This window comes from Bombus fervidus, chromosome 12 (genome assembly GCF_041682495.2).
Source record: "Bombus fervidus isolate BK054 chromosome 12, iyBomFerv1, whole genome shotgun sequence".
NCBI classification, from domain to species: Eukaryota; Metazoa; Arthropoda; class Insecta; order Hymenoptera; family Apidae; genus Bombus; species Bombus fervidus.
Genome location: NC_091528.1, coordinates 5,353,839 through 5,368,720, shown reverse-complemented (window position 1 = coordinate 5,368,720; position 14,882 = coordinate 5,353,839). Strand labels below are relative to the sequence as shown.

General features: G+C 29.7%; 3 protein-coding genes across 7 annotated transcripts; 1 reads left to right on the top strand and 2 right to left on the bottom strand.

Annotated features, from left to right (window-relative positions):
- Positions 1–2,851: 2,851 nt before the first annotated feature.
- LOC139992964 (odorant receptor 4-like) lies at positions 2,852–6,648 on the bottom strand. 3 transcript variants are annotated; one of them, XM_072014298.1, is made up of 5 exons: positions 5,102–6,648; positions 4,702–5,008; positions 4,262–4,522; positions 3,758–4,121; positions 2,852–3,631 (listed from the first exon to the last, which is right to left on the bottom strand). In XM_072014298.1, exons 1-5 carry the CDS (start codon positions 5,316–5,318, stop codon positions 3,575–3,577), a joined length of 1,206 nt encoding a protein of 401 aa, XP_071870399.1. In that variant the 5' UTR covers positions 5,319–6,648; the 3' UTR covers positions 2,852–3,574. The 3 variants fall into 3 exon arrangements, with proteins under 3 accessions (XP_071870399.1, XP_071870398.1, XP_071870400.1); XM_072014297.1 differs by having other exon boundaries at positions 2,852–4,121; XM_072014299.1 differs by having other exon boundaries at positions 2,852–4,061.
- Positions 6,649–6,789: 141 nt separating this feature from the next.
- LOC139992967 (uncharacterized) lies at positions 6,790–10,728 on the bottom strand. Of its 3 annotated transcripts, XM_072014303.1 has the most exons (7): positions 10,619–10,728; positions 8,618–8,780; positions 8,348–8,523; positions 7,726–7,958; positions 7,412–7,572; positions 7,139–7,329; positions 6,790–7,049 (listed from the first exon to the last, which is right to left on the bottom strand). In XM_072014303.1, exons 4-7 carry the CDS (start codon positions 7,932–7,934, stop codon positions 6,798–6,800), a joined length of 813 nt encoding a protein of 270 aa, XP_071870404.1. In that variant the 5' UTR covers positions 7,935–7,958; positions 8,348–8,523; positions 8,618–8,780; positions 10,619–10,728; the 3' UTR covers positions 6,790–6,797. The 3 variants fall into 3 exon arrangements, with proteins under 3 accessions (XP_071870404.1, XP_071870403.1, XP_071870405.1); XM_072014302.1 differs by lacking the exons at positions 8,348–8,523; positions 8,618–8,780; positions 10,619–10,728 and adding an exon at positions 8,113–8,326; XM_072014304.1 differs by lacking the exons at positions 8,348–8,523; positions 8,618–8,780; positions 10,619–10,728 and having other exon boundaries at positions 7,683–7,769.
- A 156-nt stretch (positions 10,729–10,884) lies between these two features.
- On the top strand, positions 10,885–14,728 carry LOC139992966 (acyl-CoA-binding domain-containing protein 4). Its single transcript, XM_072014301.1, has 6 exons — positions 10,885–11,144; positions 12,457–12,650; positions 12,729–12,891; positions 13,032–13,171; positions 13,260–13,610; positions 13,683–14,728. Exons 1-6 carry the CDS (start codon positions 11,084–11,086, stop codon positions 13,824–13,826), a joined length of 1,053 nt encoding a protein of 350 aa, XP_071870402.1. The 5' UTR covers positions 10,885–11,083; the 3' UTR covers positions 13,827–14,728.
- The last annotated feature ends 154 nt before the right edge of the window (positions 14,729–14,882 follow it).

The window sequence follows — 14,882 nt, the reverse complement described above, 5'->3', positions numbered from 1 at the left end:
GGGCAGGCTATTAAATAATTAATCATTTGATTAACTTTCATTGAACGTGTATTAAAGTCTTTTTATAATATATATACTATATAAAAGTTAAAATTTAATAATATCTTCGCGATTATTAATCTATCTTACCTAACTAATGTTATAAGCGTGTAATACAATATATTTGTTAACTGATCCTTATAAACTATTTATATAAACTTTAATTTATTCTTTTATATTTAATTTTTACATGGTAACATAATACCAACAATATATTTTATAATATATTTATGATATGTATGTATATGTATAACATTTATTTTAAGAGTGTATACGTTACGTCTGGCGACACTCTACCTAGACCAAGCCACACACCGCGGGCAAGATTTCTTTTCTTTTTTTATTTGGCAATCAATTCTCATAGAGAATTATAAGTAAATTATTTTGGCGTGGTACTGTAACTTGGATTATAAGAGTTTATAGTAGGTTTGATTCTAGTTGAATCTAATGCTTCAATCTAAATGGTATTGTCTTTTTAGTCTGCGGATTGTGCCAAATAATTGGGTAACTAATGGGTTTTGGTGGTTGTTAACTTTTATGTTATATCTGTTTTTGAACTTGGATATTTCTTCTTTAACTGTGGGAATCTTAATGTCGTGATGTATTGTTTCGTTGGTAACATACCAAGATGCATCTATTAAGGATCTTAGAGTTTTTGATTGGAATCGTTGGAGAATTTCTATATTGGAATTACTCGCTGTTCCCCATAGTTGGATCCCATAGGTCCAAACAGGTTTTAATATGCCGTTATATAGCATTATTTTACTCTGCATGTTTAAGTTGGAGCGTCTGCCAATGAGCCAGTAGAATTTTTTTTAGTTTTGTTTTCAGTTCTTTGGATTTATTTACGAAGTGCCGTTTCCATGTCATTCTTCTGTCTAGAATCATGCCCATATATCTGACTCTATCTTTATTTGGAATTGGAATATTATTTATGGTCACCTGTGGGCAGGATTGTTTTCGCAACGTGAAAGGTACATAACTGGATTTATTTTCATTTATTTTGAAGCGCCATTTGTGGAACCACTCTTCCATAGAGTCGAGGCCTCGCTAGAGAGTTGAGGAGGCAATTATCGGGTCTAAGTGGAATGCTAATAAAACTGTATCATCAGCAAATGTTGCGTTTATCTCTGTTAAGGTTAGTAAATCGACAGTGTAGACGGTAAACAGCAGAGGTCTGAGGACACTGCCTTGGTGTATGCCAACTGTCACGTCCCGCATCCCGCGCAATCCGTAGCGCGGAAGTAAAATTGATAATTTCTTTCAAATCAAGGTAATTTAAAACGTTTATTTGAAACCATGTTTACAGTATTTAAAGTGAAAGGCAGTTAAAGCCGCTAAAAGCTATATCTTGCAAGAAACTCATCTAACTACGTTTTTATATTTACCTAATTATATTTTATAACGATATTAAGACAATTTAAATTGTAAACAAAGTCAACAGTTGAACAAACGTTGGGAATCTTCCCAAACATTTTCAAAAGAAAGACCCCGACGTATTTTCATCTCCGACAGATATAAATAAATGTAGCGACTCAGAGAAGTCAATATATTAATTACCGTTCGTCTATCGAATATTATTGATTAATTACCGTTCGTTAACCGAACAGTTATCATTTTGTCTATCGAAGAGTTAATTATCATTTTGTCTATCGAAGAATCATCATTTGTCAACCGAAGAATCATCATTTTGTCAACCGGAGAATTTTATATCCGTCAGTCTGTCAGTCAATTGTCAATATCGAAATCGAGTAAGATTTGAATAAATCATTACATATTGTTAATTTACTTTCGAACAACCTTAATCCTCTCTCGTGCCAGTGTTCCCGCACATAGCAGGTTAGTCGAAAGTAGAGCTTATTGCCAGTGAGTATTGTCCATAGTGAGTAGTTGGGGTCAGCTGTGGTAAACAGATTAGCAAGATATTTTTGTAATTTTTAAGGATATTGATTAGTTTTCTTATTACGTTATTTAGCTTACACTTGTCTTCAGGTGTTTTATGACTGCCATACTCTTCTAAGGCTGCGTTTTTCTGCGATTTTTATTATTATGTAATGGGTATATTCATGTTTATTGACAAAACACTTAGTAGGAGTGGAAGAACGGATTGCGTTTATTATATTGGCAAGATGGCAACCAGATGTCTACACATCCTTACTGCGTACCCTCAATAGCCTTAAGGACCTACCATAAATCTCAGGAATTTTCTAGCTAAGGTCCTTCAGACCGAACAAAGATCTTTTTATTAAATTATTTTCTAAAGTTTATCGTTTATTACGGGAAGACACTGGAAAGTTAGTTTTTCTCGCGTATGATACTTCTCACTAGCAACTTTCTATCGAGGGCGGCTAAGACCCTTTCAATCTTCAATCGAAGTATTTTCAATATTGATGTCATTATTTTGGACGTATTCCTTTTTATTACGTTTATTTTCGACTTGTGTCCTGAATAATAATTAATGCCGTAAGTAATAGGAATTACATGTAGCTTGCTACAATGTTCTACCGACGTTGAAACTTTAACCATGAGTAGCATACGTTGAATAATAATAAATTTCTTAAGAGAGTCAATATGAAAAAGTTAGTCTGTATTTTCACATATCTCTCATATCGCCATCCAAAAAATAAGGTTTTGTTTTATCGACGTACGAAATTGACTAAATATAAAAAAGGTGCTCACAATAACATAAAAGAGTCTCACGCGTTCAATCCTAAATTATGAATGCTGAAAATAGAATACTGGAAAAACTTGCACCCAAGTCAATGAATCTCTCTAAATGAACCGATGAATCCCTCCAAAATTTCCATTACGAACCTAAAAGAAAAGGCGAATCAGATAGCAACTTGAAACATGTATGACATCATCATCAAGCAAGGTATAACCAAAGGAATCTCAATTACCTTCCACATTTTCAGAACTAAAAGTCCAAACGATGGTATATTGGGGAAAAATCTAAAACAAGAAATTACAAAGACAATCAACAATACTGGTCAAGCTATTACAACCTGGCCTTCTAATTAGACCGAGAAGGTATAATAAGTGACCCTGTGTCAATGTGGTTATGAGAGGCAGGACATAAATCATCTATTGTTGCAATGCCAATATTCCACAAACTGGAACAAAGCTTGATTATAAAACTCCAGAAATTGAATTACTGTCTGCCATTATCATGTAATGTAATGCGACATAATCCCACAATAACAATTTGCATAGTCACACACTTGTTCCTGAAAAGCTTCAACCTATTGATCTAGATCCATAACAAGATATGAATATTATGGCCAAGTCTATGTATGTAAACTTTATGTAATGTAAATAACGATGGAGATTACACTGGTTAAATAAAAAAAAAATCTACATTCAATCGAAAAATAATGTTAGGTAGGATAAGGAGTGAACATTTACTCTTTTAATTAACTACAGGATAATTGTATGAAGATGCTATACGTTTATGGATATACATCCGACTATTTTCGATAGGAATTGTTTTTAATATGAGCGAAATTATAGATTGCCTTCCTCATCTCTTTGAAGTTTACGTTTGTTGTATCTGTTGTAATAAGGTAAAATACGATGCAGCTGTGTTGAATACCTGAAATAAAACTTTTTAAATCTTCATTGCTTTACTTCCTAATCTCGTAAGAATTGACTTTTTTCGACGTAAAGATATTACATTTTTAAATTCAATACGGTTTAATACTTCGTTCAAATTACTCACGGCTGTTAATGTATGGATAGACAACGTTTGGAAAGTTAATGCTGAAATACTGGAATATTGTTGCGCCCTAACAATCATAAGGCAGAGGTATCGCTGATAAATTGGCGGTAAATCGTACCACGGTACATTGAAATAGACTGCATGACCTATTTCTTGGCTTTCTTGAACGAGGATTTCACCAGGCCAACACCATAATAAGAGGTGTACCGCCATGGAAATGAAATAAGATATAAATTTCACTAGATCGGCTTCTGCTTTCCCGGTATCGAGAATTGCATACCCACTTAAACAAACTTCTATTCCGCTAGTAAGGATTTGCAGGAAAACGATGGGTGTTAATAAATTATTCGCCTCATTCACCACACTGTATAGAAGTAGTAGTATCGTCAAATATACGAATTGAAGAAAAATCGATACGATTTAATAGTGATAGAAAATATTAATTACAAAGATTTATTAATAAAATCAGAAATAAGACAGGATTGGAAGTAGAAAAATATTTACTGTATTATTCGCTGATGATGGCGAATGCATCTCGTTAGATCTACCTTTATCTTTTGCGTGTAATTTGGATTGCAATTTATTTCAGTTCCTATATTACTGATCCAGGTATTGATTAATTTAAATTGAGCAGACACATGTAACATCGTGGTCATAAATGAGCAATCCAAACCAGCGATTGAAGTGATGGATAACACGCCTGATAAAAATTGACAAATAAAAGCGATTTCGAACTTGGGAGATGCTGAAATGTCTGTGCCGTACCTAATAACGAGATTAAGCATAGTAAATGAGGAATAATAAATTTTAGGTCTAAATAAAATAAGATAAACATTATCGATAACAAATATTTTATGATCTAAACATTGCAGTAAATATATTTCTATTAGTTTCGCTTTGTGATCAACGACGAAGAAAATCGAAGTAGAAAATATTATCTTTACCAGACGATAAAAGGTAAATGTCGATTGTTATTTGTATTATTGGCATTGTAGTCAAATCTAAAACAATCAACAACTGCAGCGCTGGAAAAAGTGATCACATTGCACACGCAGGATGAATAAAAAACTATCGTACAAATACGTGCCCAATAAGCGAACTGTATGTAAGATTGTATTTCTTTCGAATCGTTGGCAGTATCCCACAAACTTTTTATTTCGTGGTAAAGCATATACGATCTTTCTCTTCTTGCTATTAGGTAAAACATTTTGAACAACGTTTGTCCGAGCGTGGTTACAAGGCTTCCTGCCCCTAATTCAAGAAGGGATTTAATTTATTATTCTCCCAGAAAATAGAAGGTCGCTCAAAAGATATCAGATATAAGTCGATTTTACTGAGACTTACCTGCTAGAATCTCTATGTCCCCCCAATTCACTACTATCAACATAATTTCGGGCACAAAAAGACTAATGAGTGATATTAGTGTAAATATTAAACGGACATATGAAAATATTTTGCTACACGTCGAACTTTTCTGTTCGATGGGCCACATTCCAATTATACTACAAAGGATTTTGTTCGGTAGTATGTAATAATCGAATGTATTTGATAGTTCTTTCATCTTCTCTGCACATATGAAATTGGATACGTCTACGACTAAAACCCTTTCTCGTATATGTCTTAATAAAGTTCCCCAATAGGGAATTCTTTATGCCAATATTATAGGTTAAATACTAAAACATAAGGTTTTATTCGCTTTCCCTCTTCAGCCGAAGTATTTTCAATACTAATGTTATCAAGATAAGAACTGTTATATCAGAGACGGAGCTTTGTAATTCCGAAGAGAAAATAAAGCATTCCTTCTATTGATGTCATTTCGTATATATTCCTTTTCATTTCGTCTATTTTCGATTTATGATCTGATTAATAATTGATGCCGTAAGTAGTAGGAACGACATGTAAGTTGATACAATTTTCTTCCGACGTTGAAACTTTAATCATAGGTAGCATACGTTGAATGGTAATAGATTGTTTAGGAGAGTTAGTATGAAAAAGGTAGTCTGTATTTGCACGTCTCTCTGGTATCATTAAAAAATGAGACTTTATTTTATTGACGTACGAAAGATAAAATAGTTAATACGTAAAATACGAATACTAGCTTTTTTAAACACGATGAAAATACATAATGAAATAATAGAATGAATAATTACAAAGGATGAATGAATCTTAAAGTAACTACACAGTAGCTTATAACTAATTTACGTTTTATACATAAAATAAGTCATAGTTTTATGAGATTTATTCACCTTACAACAATCTTTTCTTCCTAGGCAAAGTAAAGCTGTTGTGAAATTGAAAAAAGTTCAATGCACTATCGCATTTTTATCGATCGTTGAATTTCTGTTTGCCGGAAATAACATGCAAATAGTATGAATTCGATAGATACACAAATTTTTCACCCATTATATTTAAGAAAATCTAAGAGAGGGTGATAAGATTTTGCAATCGCGAAAGGAAGCAAAGCGTTACGCGAACTTACAAATAATGAAATCATATTTTTCATATTTGCAGTAAACATTTCACCCAAAAATGTGATCAGAATGAAGAAAAAAGGATGATTGGAGTGTCATTGTAACCCATAAAACACAGAGATTAAAAGTTAATAGCGCGACTATCGGTAAGCACATCAAGCTATTTTCTACCCAATTTGTCATCTAGAAACATACATATGAAACCACCTACAACCGTAGAGAATTCAAGAATCGTCACCGTTAAGCTTGGTTTTACTGGAATCCTGCTTTTTATCAAAATTATTTCCGTACGAGTGCTTCGTGCGCTGTGTTCATTCACGTAGGGGGACACATAGACACCAATTATGATAAAAGATTTCTATTATTTACTTGAAATGAAAAAAATATTTGCAGACGTAGACTAAAGCTTCTGCTTTTCTAATTTGTTTGTTGAAGAATGATGCTCTAAAATTAATCATCATATTTATATTTTTAATAAATATTGTATCACATGACTAAAATTGTCCTCCGAAGTCAAGGCCAATATTTCCTTGAATAAAATTCTCATTTGCAATTATCATCTTTTAAATTCATATTTTTAGGAAATCAACAATATATTTATCCTTGTTTATAAAATTTTCACCCAATTGCGACATATAAAATTTCCGCAAATTTGTAGGCAATTGACGAAAATTCCTATTCTCTAAATCTACTGCATACAATAAAAATTGTTGAGACGTGAGAGGTAGATCTTCTTTGAGTAAGACTTGTCTTGCAATGATCATTAAATCTTTCAGTTTGTTGCGACAAATGGTATTGAGGACTTCTCCATGTACAATAAGCTAAAAACATAATATCATAATAATTAAACCATTAAATAGAAATATAAAAGTAAAGGATAAAATATTAAAACAATAGACTAAATACATACTTGTTCTGTAAAAAATTGGACATCATCCGGTGAAGCTGTTTCTAGCAGCATTCCCAAATAATCTATAACTGCATAATGAAATAAACGATACACGCCATTTGTTGAACGTCGAATATAACTTAAGCATTTAGAAAATAAGATAACACGGTTATAAAATTGAGCTGCATTTTCTTGCTTCAAATCTTTTCTCCCTACAAATTAAAAATGACATTAGGAAACATATAATTTAACCTTTACAAGCTTTTAATTTAAAATATGCGTAGTAATACCTACTTTCATAATCTTCCTGAAGTTGGTTCACTAAATACCGCTTTAACGTTCCACCTTTGGAATCACATATATTTTTAATATTAGAATTATCGCATACAAGTAGCAATTTTATCACAAAGTCAGTATTGTCTAATGCATATGAGTAAAGTTTTTTGTGTATCTCCCTGCAACCATTTAAAATTAAAATGATCAAGTAACATAAATTACTTTAAATAAATACTTTGCAGATATATATATATATATATATATATATAATTAAAGTAATTTATGTTACTTGATCATTTTAATTAACAAAACATTCTATCTTGCAATATTACTTTAGGTTTTCCTTATTCCCATTAATCAGTTTCGCAATATTTTCAATTATTTGTGTTAAGTTTTCATTATCCACAAGGTTTATAAGATTAAGAAGATTCGTATAAATCGTATCATCAGCATATAACGATCCTCCTGGTTTTGGTAATGAGTTCTTATTATTTACAGCCCATCCACGGTCGCGGACGCGGCCGTGACTGATTGAAACCATTTCTATACCTTAGGAAAGTTCAATCTATAAAATAAAATACGAATGATACCTTTCACAGAACATATATTGATTAACTGTAAAAATTACGAGTTTGCTTAAAAACAGATATTCTTTACGATAAATTCATGTATAAAATATAAATTTCTCAATATTCATTTATATAGAGATTAAAATTTACTTCAGAGACCAATAAATTATTGACACTTCTTTGCAATCTTATAGCTTTCTATATATAGGTTCCGACAATGCAAGTTTTCAGGCGAAAAGTCTACTGGTTCAAAAGTTATAATTATTGCAGTGGCTATGTAAAACTTCTGGTGAAACCTCATTGTATTTTGATGCCATATTGCTTCTATCCATCATCTGATTGGCCCGCACAGATCAACATTCACATGTTCTCAGCATCCGCTTACCTTGTTCAAAAATGTATTGTCTCTGGATCGCTTCGTCAACGAATCCATGTTATTATGATGCAAAAAAACGTCGCCACAAAAAGTTGTGCAGAGGATCGACGAATATATCATCATAGAAGTGACCTTAATCCTTTGCTGGCCGCCAATTTAATTCTATTTTACCATACTATCCCTAGCTGTAGTTAAATTTACCATAAATTAGCTCGTATTAACGTAATGCCTGACGGCGGTCGGAAAATAAATATTAACCCAAACGTATTTATCTACAACCTCCACGCTGTGATTGTCTGTTTTATGTATATGTCCCTCTACAGTGGGCTATTATGCCTACAACATAGTGAGAGAACAGGACTTGCGACTCAAATAGTTAAAAGTACCGATTTTTCCTTTGTCAACGTATGTACAGTAGAAAATATATTTGGTTTGTCAGAATCTGCAAAACATTTTGAAATACAAAAAATAAATACAAAATGAATATTTCTTAATTATAATATAATTAATAATAATTCTTGTTTTTACATATTCGATGGTATATATTGTTCACAATTTAGTTAATGATACTGATTATTTGTTAGATTATAATTCTTGTAGAGAACAATGTTCTGCCTCAATTCTACAAATACTGTTAGTTATCCTGTAGGAAGAACCTCTGTATGATCATACATTATTAGTACCTTGTACTACAAATAGCAGATAAAGTACCTAATGTTAATATAAGGATACTTCAAGATAACAATGATATATGTTTTTATTAATATAATTACCAAATAATGATATATGTTTTCATTAATATAATTACCAAATAATGATATATATTTTTCTTAATATAATTACCGTACTTCCTCTAGACAACATTTAAACAACATAGAAATGTTGCCAGTATTTAGTAGAATTCTTTGTGTATCTAATGGAAATGGAACTATTTAGTAAAGACAAAGTGGTATCCTTACATGTTCAGCTTCAGTGAAAAAGGTCTTTATCCTAAACAGATTAACAATATTGGTTTTTATTTAAACATACAAATATTAAAAGCATGATTTGTATATTTTTTTCTACAGTACTTATTGATATAAAGAAGTTGCTAAGAATCAAATTATAGAGTTTCTAGATTTTTTAAACACTTTAAAGTACAAGGTATTTTGGTCTAATAAGCATATAAAATTGTAATTTTTTATTTTAAAATTACAAAGCAATTTACTAATTTATAAAAATATAAAATATATAATGTAAAAAGATATAATAGCCAAAAAGAATATTATTTTTTGTTACATAGTAATAAAATTAAATGTTTGCAAAAGATCATTGTATACATTTTTAATTGTTGATTTTTTATGGGAACTTTAAAAGTTTGTGTTATATTTAAGACAATAGTTGTATATGAAACATGGTATCCATTTATATATTTGTATTTGTATTTGTATTTATTGCACCACCTATACATTATTCAATACTTCTTGGATATTTATATATTGTATAATCCTATAATCCTATTCTGATAACTACATAAAATATAATAGCATACATTCATACACATATGAATAGTTTCATTATGTGTATATAAAATGGATAATATGTAATATATCTGTAGAGAAATGAGCACTTATGTAGACTTATCTTTTTAAAAGATAAACAGAAATGTATTTAGTTTTAATTTATTCTTATACTGTAAAATAGCTTTATTCTATGTTAGTGATACATTTTTCTAACAATTTTATAGCAATAAATGTTTTATGTATTTACTAGCAAAATTTATTACATATACTACAAACATATATTTTTATGTCTCCATTTGCACATAATTATATATAATATATTTATACAACAATCCACTATTAATTTATTATTACTCTACACTTAGGTATAATTCTAGTTATAGTAGTAAATACGTGTGTTTTAGCATTGATGTTTGTAGCATCTACAGATTAATATACTTAAAGGTAAACAAAACCATTTCAAGAAATATTCAAATACAAATATTTACTTTATTTGCAATTGATAAGAAATACATATATGAAAAAAGAGAAATTCTTATTAATTAAAGATAGGTGAGAACTAACATCTAAATCTGAAATTATCATGCACATTACAAATAAATAACTTATTTTATAAATTATTTAAACAATTTGTTTTATGGCAATTTATCTCTACAGTGAAAATTTATTATTAGGGGATGAACTTTACTATAGGTGACAAAATATTATTGCCTTCTTTCTGGATCTTTTACTTTCCAATGTGTAGAATCCAAAAATGTAAGTTTTTAAGACGATTCACTGGTTTAAAAGTTATGCAAAGTTAAGTGAAAGTAAGGACTTTTAGGATATTTTACACGTTACTTTGATGTCACCACGTTGGAAAATCACACACAACCTATCTTCATGACATCCCAAAGGCAATTGGTACATTGGTGGTGGTCTAGTAGTGACGATTGGCAGTGGCAAACAGCGAAAAGGAAGGGGTTAAACTTTGGTCGACGATCATTTAACGCGCATGCGCCATCATGCGTATATGATCACCGGACGATCGCCAGTCATCAATCGGTGATCTGTCATTCGTTGTATGCTTCGTTTTTAACTTAATTGTTCATTTAATTTAAAGAACATCAAGTTAGTTTTTTAGCTTTTTACATCGAAAACAAATACTTCGAGTCATTGAAAGGTGGTCAATAATTAACAAAAAAATAAGGTTATAACAAAGTGAGTGTGAATATCTATCCGTTCAAAGACTGCGGATCTTGCCATGACGACGGAAGAACAGTTTCAGGCGGCTGTTAATGTGATCAGGAATTTACCAAAGAATGGTAAATTTTCTAAGACATTCAAAATGAATTATGATAATTAATATCATTCTTCGAGTTGTCGATGCTTTTAAGTGATGTACTTAATCGTATCATCGTCTCGTACATAATTGTTTTATTATATTTAATGCAAAGCGTTTTATGACATTGATATGAAACTTGTTATATGTTATACTCTTTTTTTCTTTCTCAGCATTTTTTTCAGTTGTACTTGTTAAACTGGTTTTTTTAATTAGCAGCAAATACATTTATGAGATTTAGTTTTTATGCGAAAACGTGAAGGAGTCGTACAAAGTTCGTGCAATCATATAAAGTATTTACATATCTATTTTGATGAGACTGAAAACGAAAACATTGTTTCATACCGTTCTTCGATGTATTCAGATTATTAATAATGTTCTAATATATTAAATTTCAGAATTATTGAAGTGTGTTCTCGTTAATTTTATACTCCCGAGTATTTTTAATTAGATACAAAATAGAATAATAATAAGCGTTTTTTATTTGTATGTGATTTACATTATATAACAAACAGTATGTTTACATTTATTTAGTGGTAAAAATTGCATTAAGTATGTCACATAAATTTTTATAATTGTTAAAAGAATAAATTTGAATCCTTTTTTTGCACATAATTTATAAATATAAGCTTTGTAAAAAAGAAATTTTCTTTGCTTTTATGCAAGTACAAGATTAGATTTTGATATTATCTCGAACCTACATTTTTATCATTAAATCATAAATATTTATGATTAAATTCATAAATATGTATATATACTTTCCATTTATTACAAGTGCATGTGTGAGTGTTCTCATTTCACTTTCTAACAGAGTAGAATGGATAAATTGCAGTTTATGTTTGAAACTGAAATATCCTTCAGGAATAAATTACAAATATACTTATAATTCTCCAAAGCTGTATCATCAAATTTGTTCATTTATTAGTGACAAATTTTATGTTAAAAAAGTAGTAAATATTTATTTTAAAAATTAAATATTTAATCCTTTATTAATTGAACTTAATAATGTATAATGTTACAAGAATTTATTTAATATCTCTATATTTTTTTATGATTAATGATAATTAATTCATGAGTACATTTGCACATTATATCTTAATTTTTTGACCAAAGGTCATACAATAAAAATGTTATCAAGTCATTGACCTTGCAATTAATTTGAATAACAATGAAAAAACAAACCTTTTTGCATTAAATGCAGAAAGTATGAATGTTATAATTTTATATGAAACTTAAATTATAGGCTAATAAAGTTATATTAATAATCATATTGTTGATAATGTATTATGTTTCAGGTGCATATCAACCTAGCAATGAAGTTATGCTACGTTTTTATGCATATTACAAACAAGCAACAGAGGGATCATGTCAACAACCAAAGCCAGCATTCTGGGAAGTGGTTAAAAAAGCAAAATGGGAAGCTTGGACACGCTTGGGCAATATGAGTAGAACAGAAGCTATGAATAACTATGTAGAAGAATTAAAAAAGGTTGATTGTAGAAACTATTATAATTTTATTGAATGTCATAAAGTAATAGTAATTTAATGCTTATTTATAATTTAATAGATTGTAGAAACAATGTCTTATACAGACAAAGTGGCTAATTTTCTAGACAGTTTAGATTCATTTTGTGAAAGTGTCCCACCTGAAGATTTAGAATTACTTCTTGGTCCTGTGTTAGAACGTATGCGCTCACAACCTGGAATGCCATTATCTGGTTCTCCCCTAGGTTTGTATTTGTAAATATATATTTTATTTTTCATTTGTTGATCTGACAATTTATTAACAATGAACATATTTGATGCTAACAATTAAAGAATGGAGAAGTTTAAAACAAATTAATTCTATTAATAAGCTTTTCTTCTACAGCATCAAGAGAAACATCACCACATAGAGGTTGTAACATGACTCGGCATATTGCAAGTAGTTTAGAAACCAGCCCAGCTACTAGCCATAGTGCAAGTCCACTAGATACCGACGGTGAAGACGAATTTATAGATACTGTTGAAGTAAGCTACTGGTATTATAAACGGTACACAGTATTGGACATACTTTTATTTCCAACTTATAACTGAAATTATTTCTTCTTATTCATAGTCAGCTCCGGAACGAATACCAAAAGATATAACAAAAACCACTAATGTTACTCAAAAAATGGTTAATGGTTTAAATGTTTCTACTGATAAAGTTAATGAGTTAGTTGCTCAAAGAGAGAACTCTTCAGAATTAATTAATGGATACACTAATACAAATGGCTATACAGAACCACTAACAGAAAATAAGCAAGAAAAAAGTAAACAACGTGTTAAAAAAGATGAAAAATCTAACGACGAATTTTTCAATCAAATAGCTATAACTATGCAAAACTTACAAAGAGATTTAGACAGAATAACGGCCAGAGTGCGCAGTTTAGAAGGTCAAACATTACAGGCATTGGCGCCTTCAATAGTATGTGTAAATACAATAAAACGACATTTTTATCATATTTCTATTTCTTTCAATGGTATATCATTTTTGTAGAAGCAGCCTGCAGCAACTTCATATCCAAAATGGTGGCCTTTACCAGAGTGTTCACCAAGATTATTCACTATCTTAATCGTATGGCCGTTCATAGCGCAATTTTTGATTTCTTTAACACAACGTTATCGTCAGCGAAGGCTGTGATTTAAACATTACCATATTACATCACTCGAAATATATTCCACTATTTACTGTTAGATGATGAATTCAAATCAGTGTTGAATTCAAGTAATATAGACATTTTTTAAGACAGTTCAAGTATATTTCTACAATCTAAATATGTATATGGCCAAAACTGCTATGTGATTCTTGATCCATACAGATTACATTTGAAGATGTAATCAGTTGGGCAAAACTTTAAAAATTTATGCTCTCAACTGTTCACATATAAATGTATGTACAGTGATTATACAGAAAAGTTTATTTATTTTAAACATGAGAGAATTGAAGAGAGTTTGATTGCTCTCTGTATGTTTATATGTTAAAAATCAGTGGGTTAATTGAATATACATATTATATATAATATATGAATGTATATTATATATATTTACTTAAGATAATTTATATGTATCATAAATAATAATGTGTATTCATATATTGTAATATAGAAAGAAAGATTATATACAAATTTTATATTGTACATTCAGATTAAAAGAGAAAAAAAAATAGAATTTATTGAAACTTACAGCTTTTTTAACAGAAATTATAATTTACTTAGGATAGTATCACTTTCTGAATAATATTATAAAGTACTCTTTCCGCTCTTTTTAGTTAATTTCAAATTGAGGATAGATATATCACGAAATCGTGTACAAATATTGTATAAAAATGTATAATTTTTACTTGTATTTGTAATAATTATTATTTGTAATTATTTTTTAAAAATATTTTATTAACCAATGCAATTATCATAATAACAATTGTCTTTTTGTAATATTTTTCATTTTGTACAATTTTAGTAAAACAAGTAAGGTACTATAACCCGTATTTTACATTTTTTCAGTTGTACCTAATTCATTGATCTAAAATAAATTTTGTTAAAAGAAGATTTTTGTCTTTGACAGTATACCTTTGTAGATTATAATTCTTAAATAAGTTTGTGTTTTAAAGTAAAATGTTATATAAAATTTTAGTTTGGAATGAGTATATTATAACAGATAATCGTTAATACAAATTGCTTGTAATTACTTTATGTTTCGA

Bases quoted from the DNA above. Each gene is read 5' to 3' on its own strand.
- LOC139992964 (XM_072014297.1), bottom strand. From the start codon at position 5,318: ATGAAAGAACTATCAAATACATTCGATTATTACATACTACCGAACAAA. The intron at 4,523-4,701 runs GTAAAGATAATA...TCTCGTTATTAG, and splicing joins CATTTACCTTTTATCGTCTG to GTACGGCACAGACATTTCAG. The intron at 4,122-4,261 runs GTAAATATTTTT...ACTTCTATACAG, and splicing joins CATCATCAGCGAATAATACA to TGTGGTGAATGAGGCGAATA.
- LOC139992967 (XM_072014303.1), bottom strand. From the start codon at position 7,934: ATGGTTTCAATCAGTCACGGCCGCGTCCGCGACCGTGGATGGGCTGTA. The intron at 7,573-7,725 runs GTAATATTGCAA...AAATGGTTGCAG, and splicing joins GGGAATAAGGAAAACCTAAA to GGAGATACACAAAAAACTTT. The intron at 7,050-7,138 runs GTATGTATTTAG...TTATGTTTTTAG, and splicing joins TCCAATTTTTTACAGAACAA to CTTATTGTACATGGAGAAGT.
- LOC139992966 (XM_072014301.1), top strand. From the start codon at position 11,084: ATGACGACGGAAGAACAGTTTCAGGCGGCTGTTAATGTGATCAGGAAT. The intron at 11,145-12,456 runs GTAAATTTTCTA...ATTATGTTTCAG, and splicing joins CAGGAATTTACCAAAGAATG to GTGCATATCAACCTAGCAAT. The intron at 13,611-13,682 runs GTATGTGTAAAT...TCATTTTTGTAG, and splicing joins AGGCATTGGCGCCTTCAATA to AAGCAGCCTGCAGCAACTTC.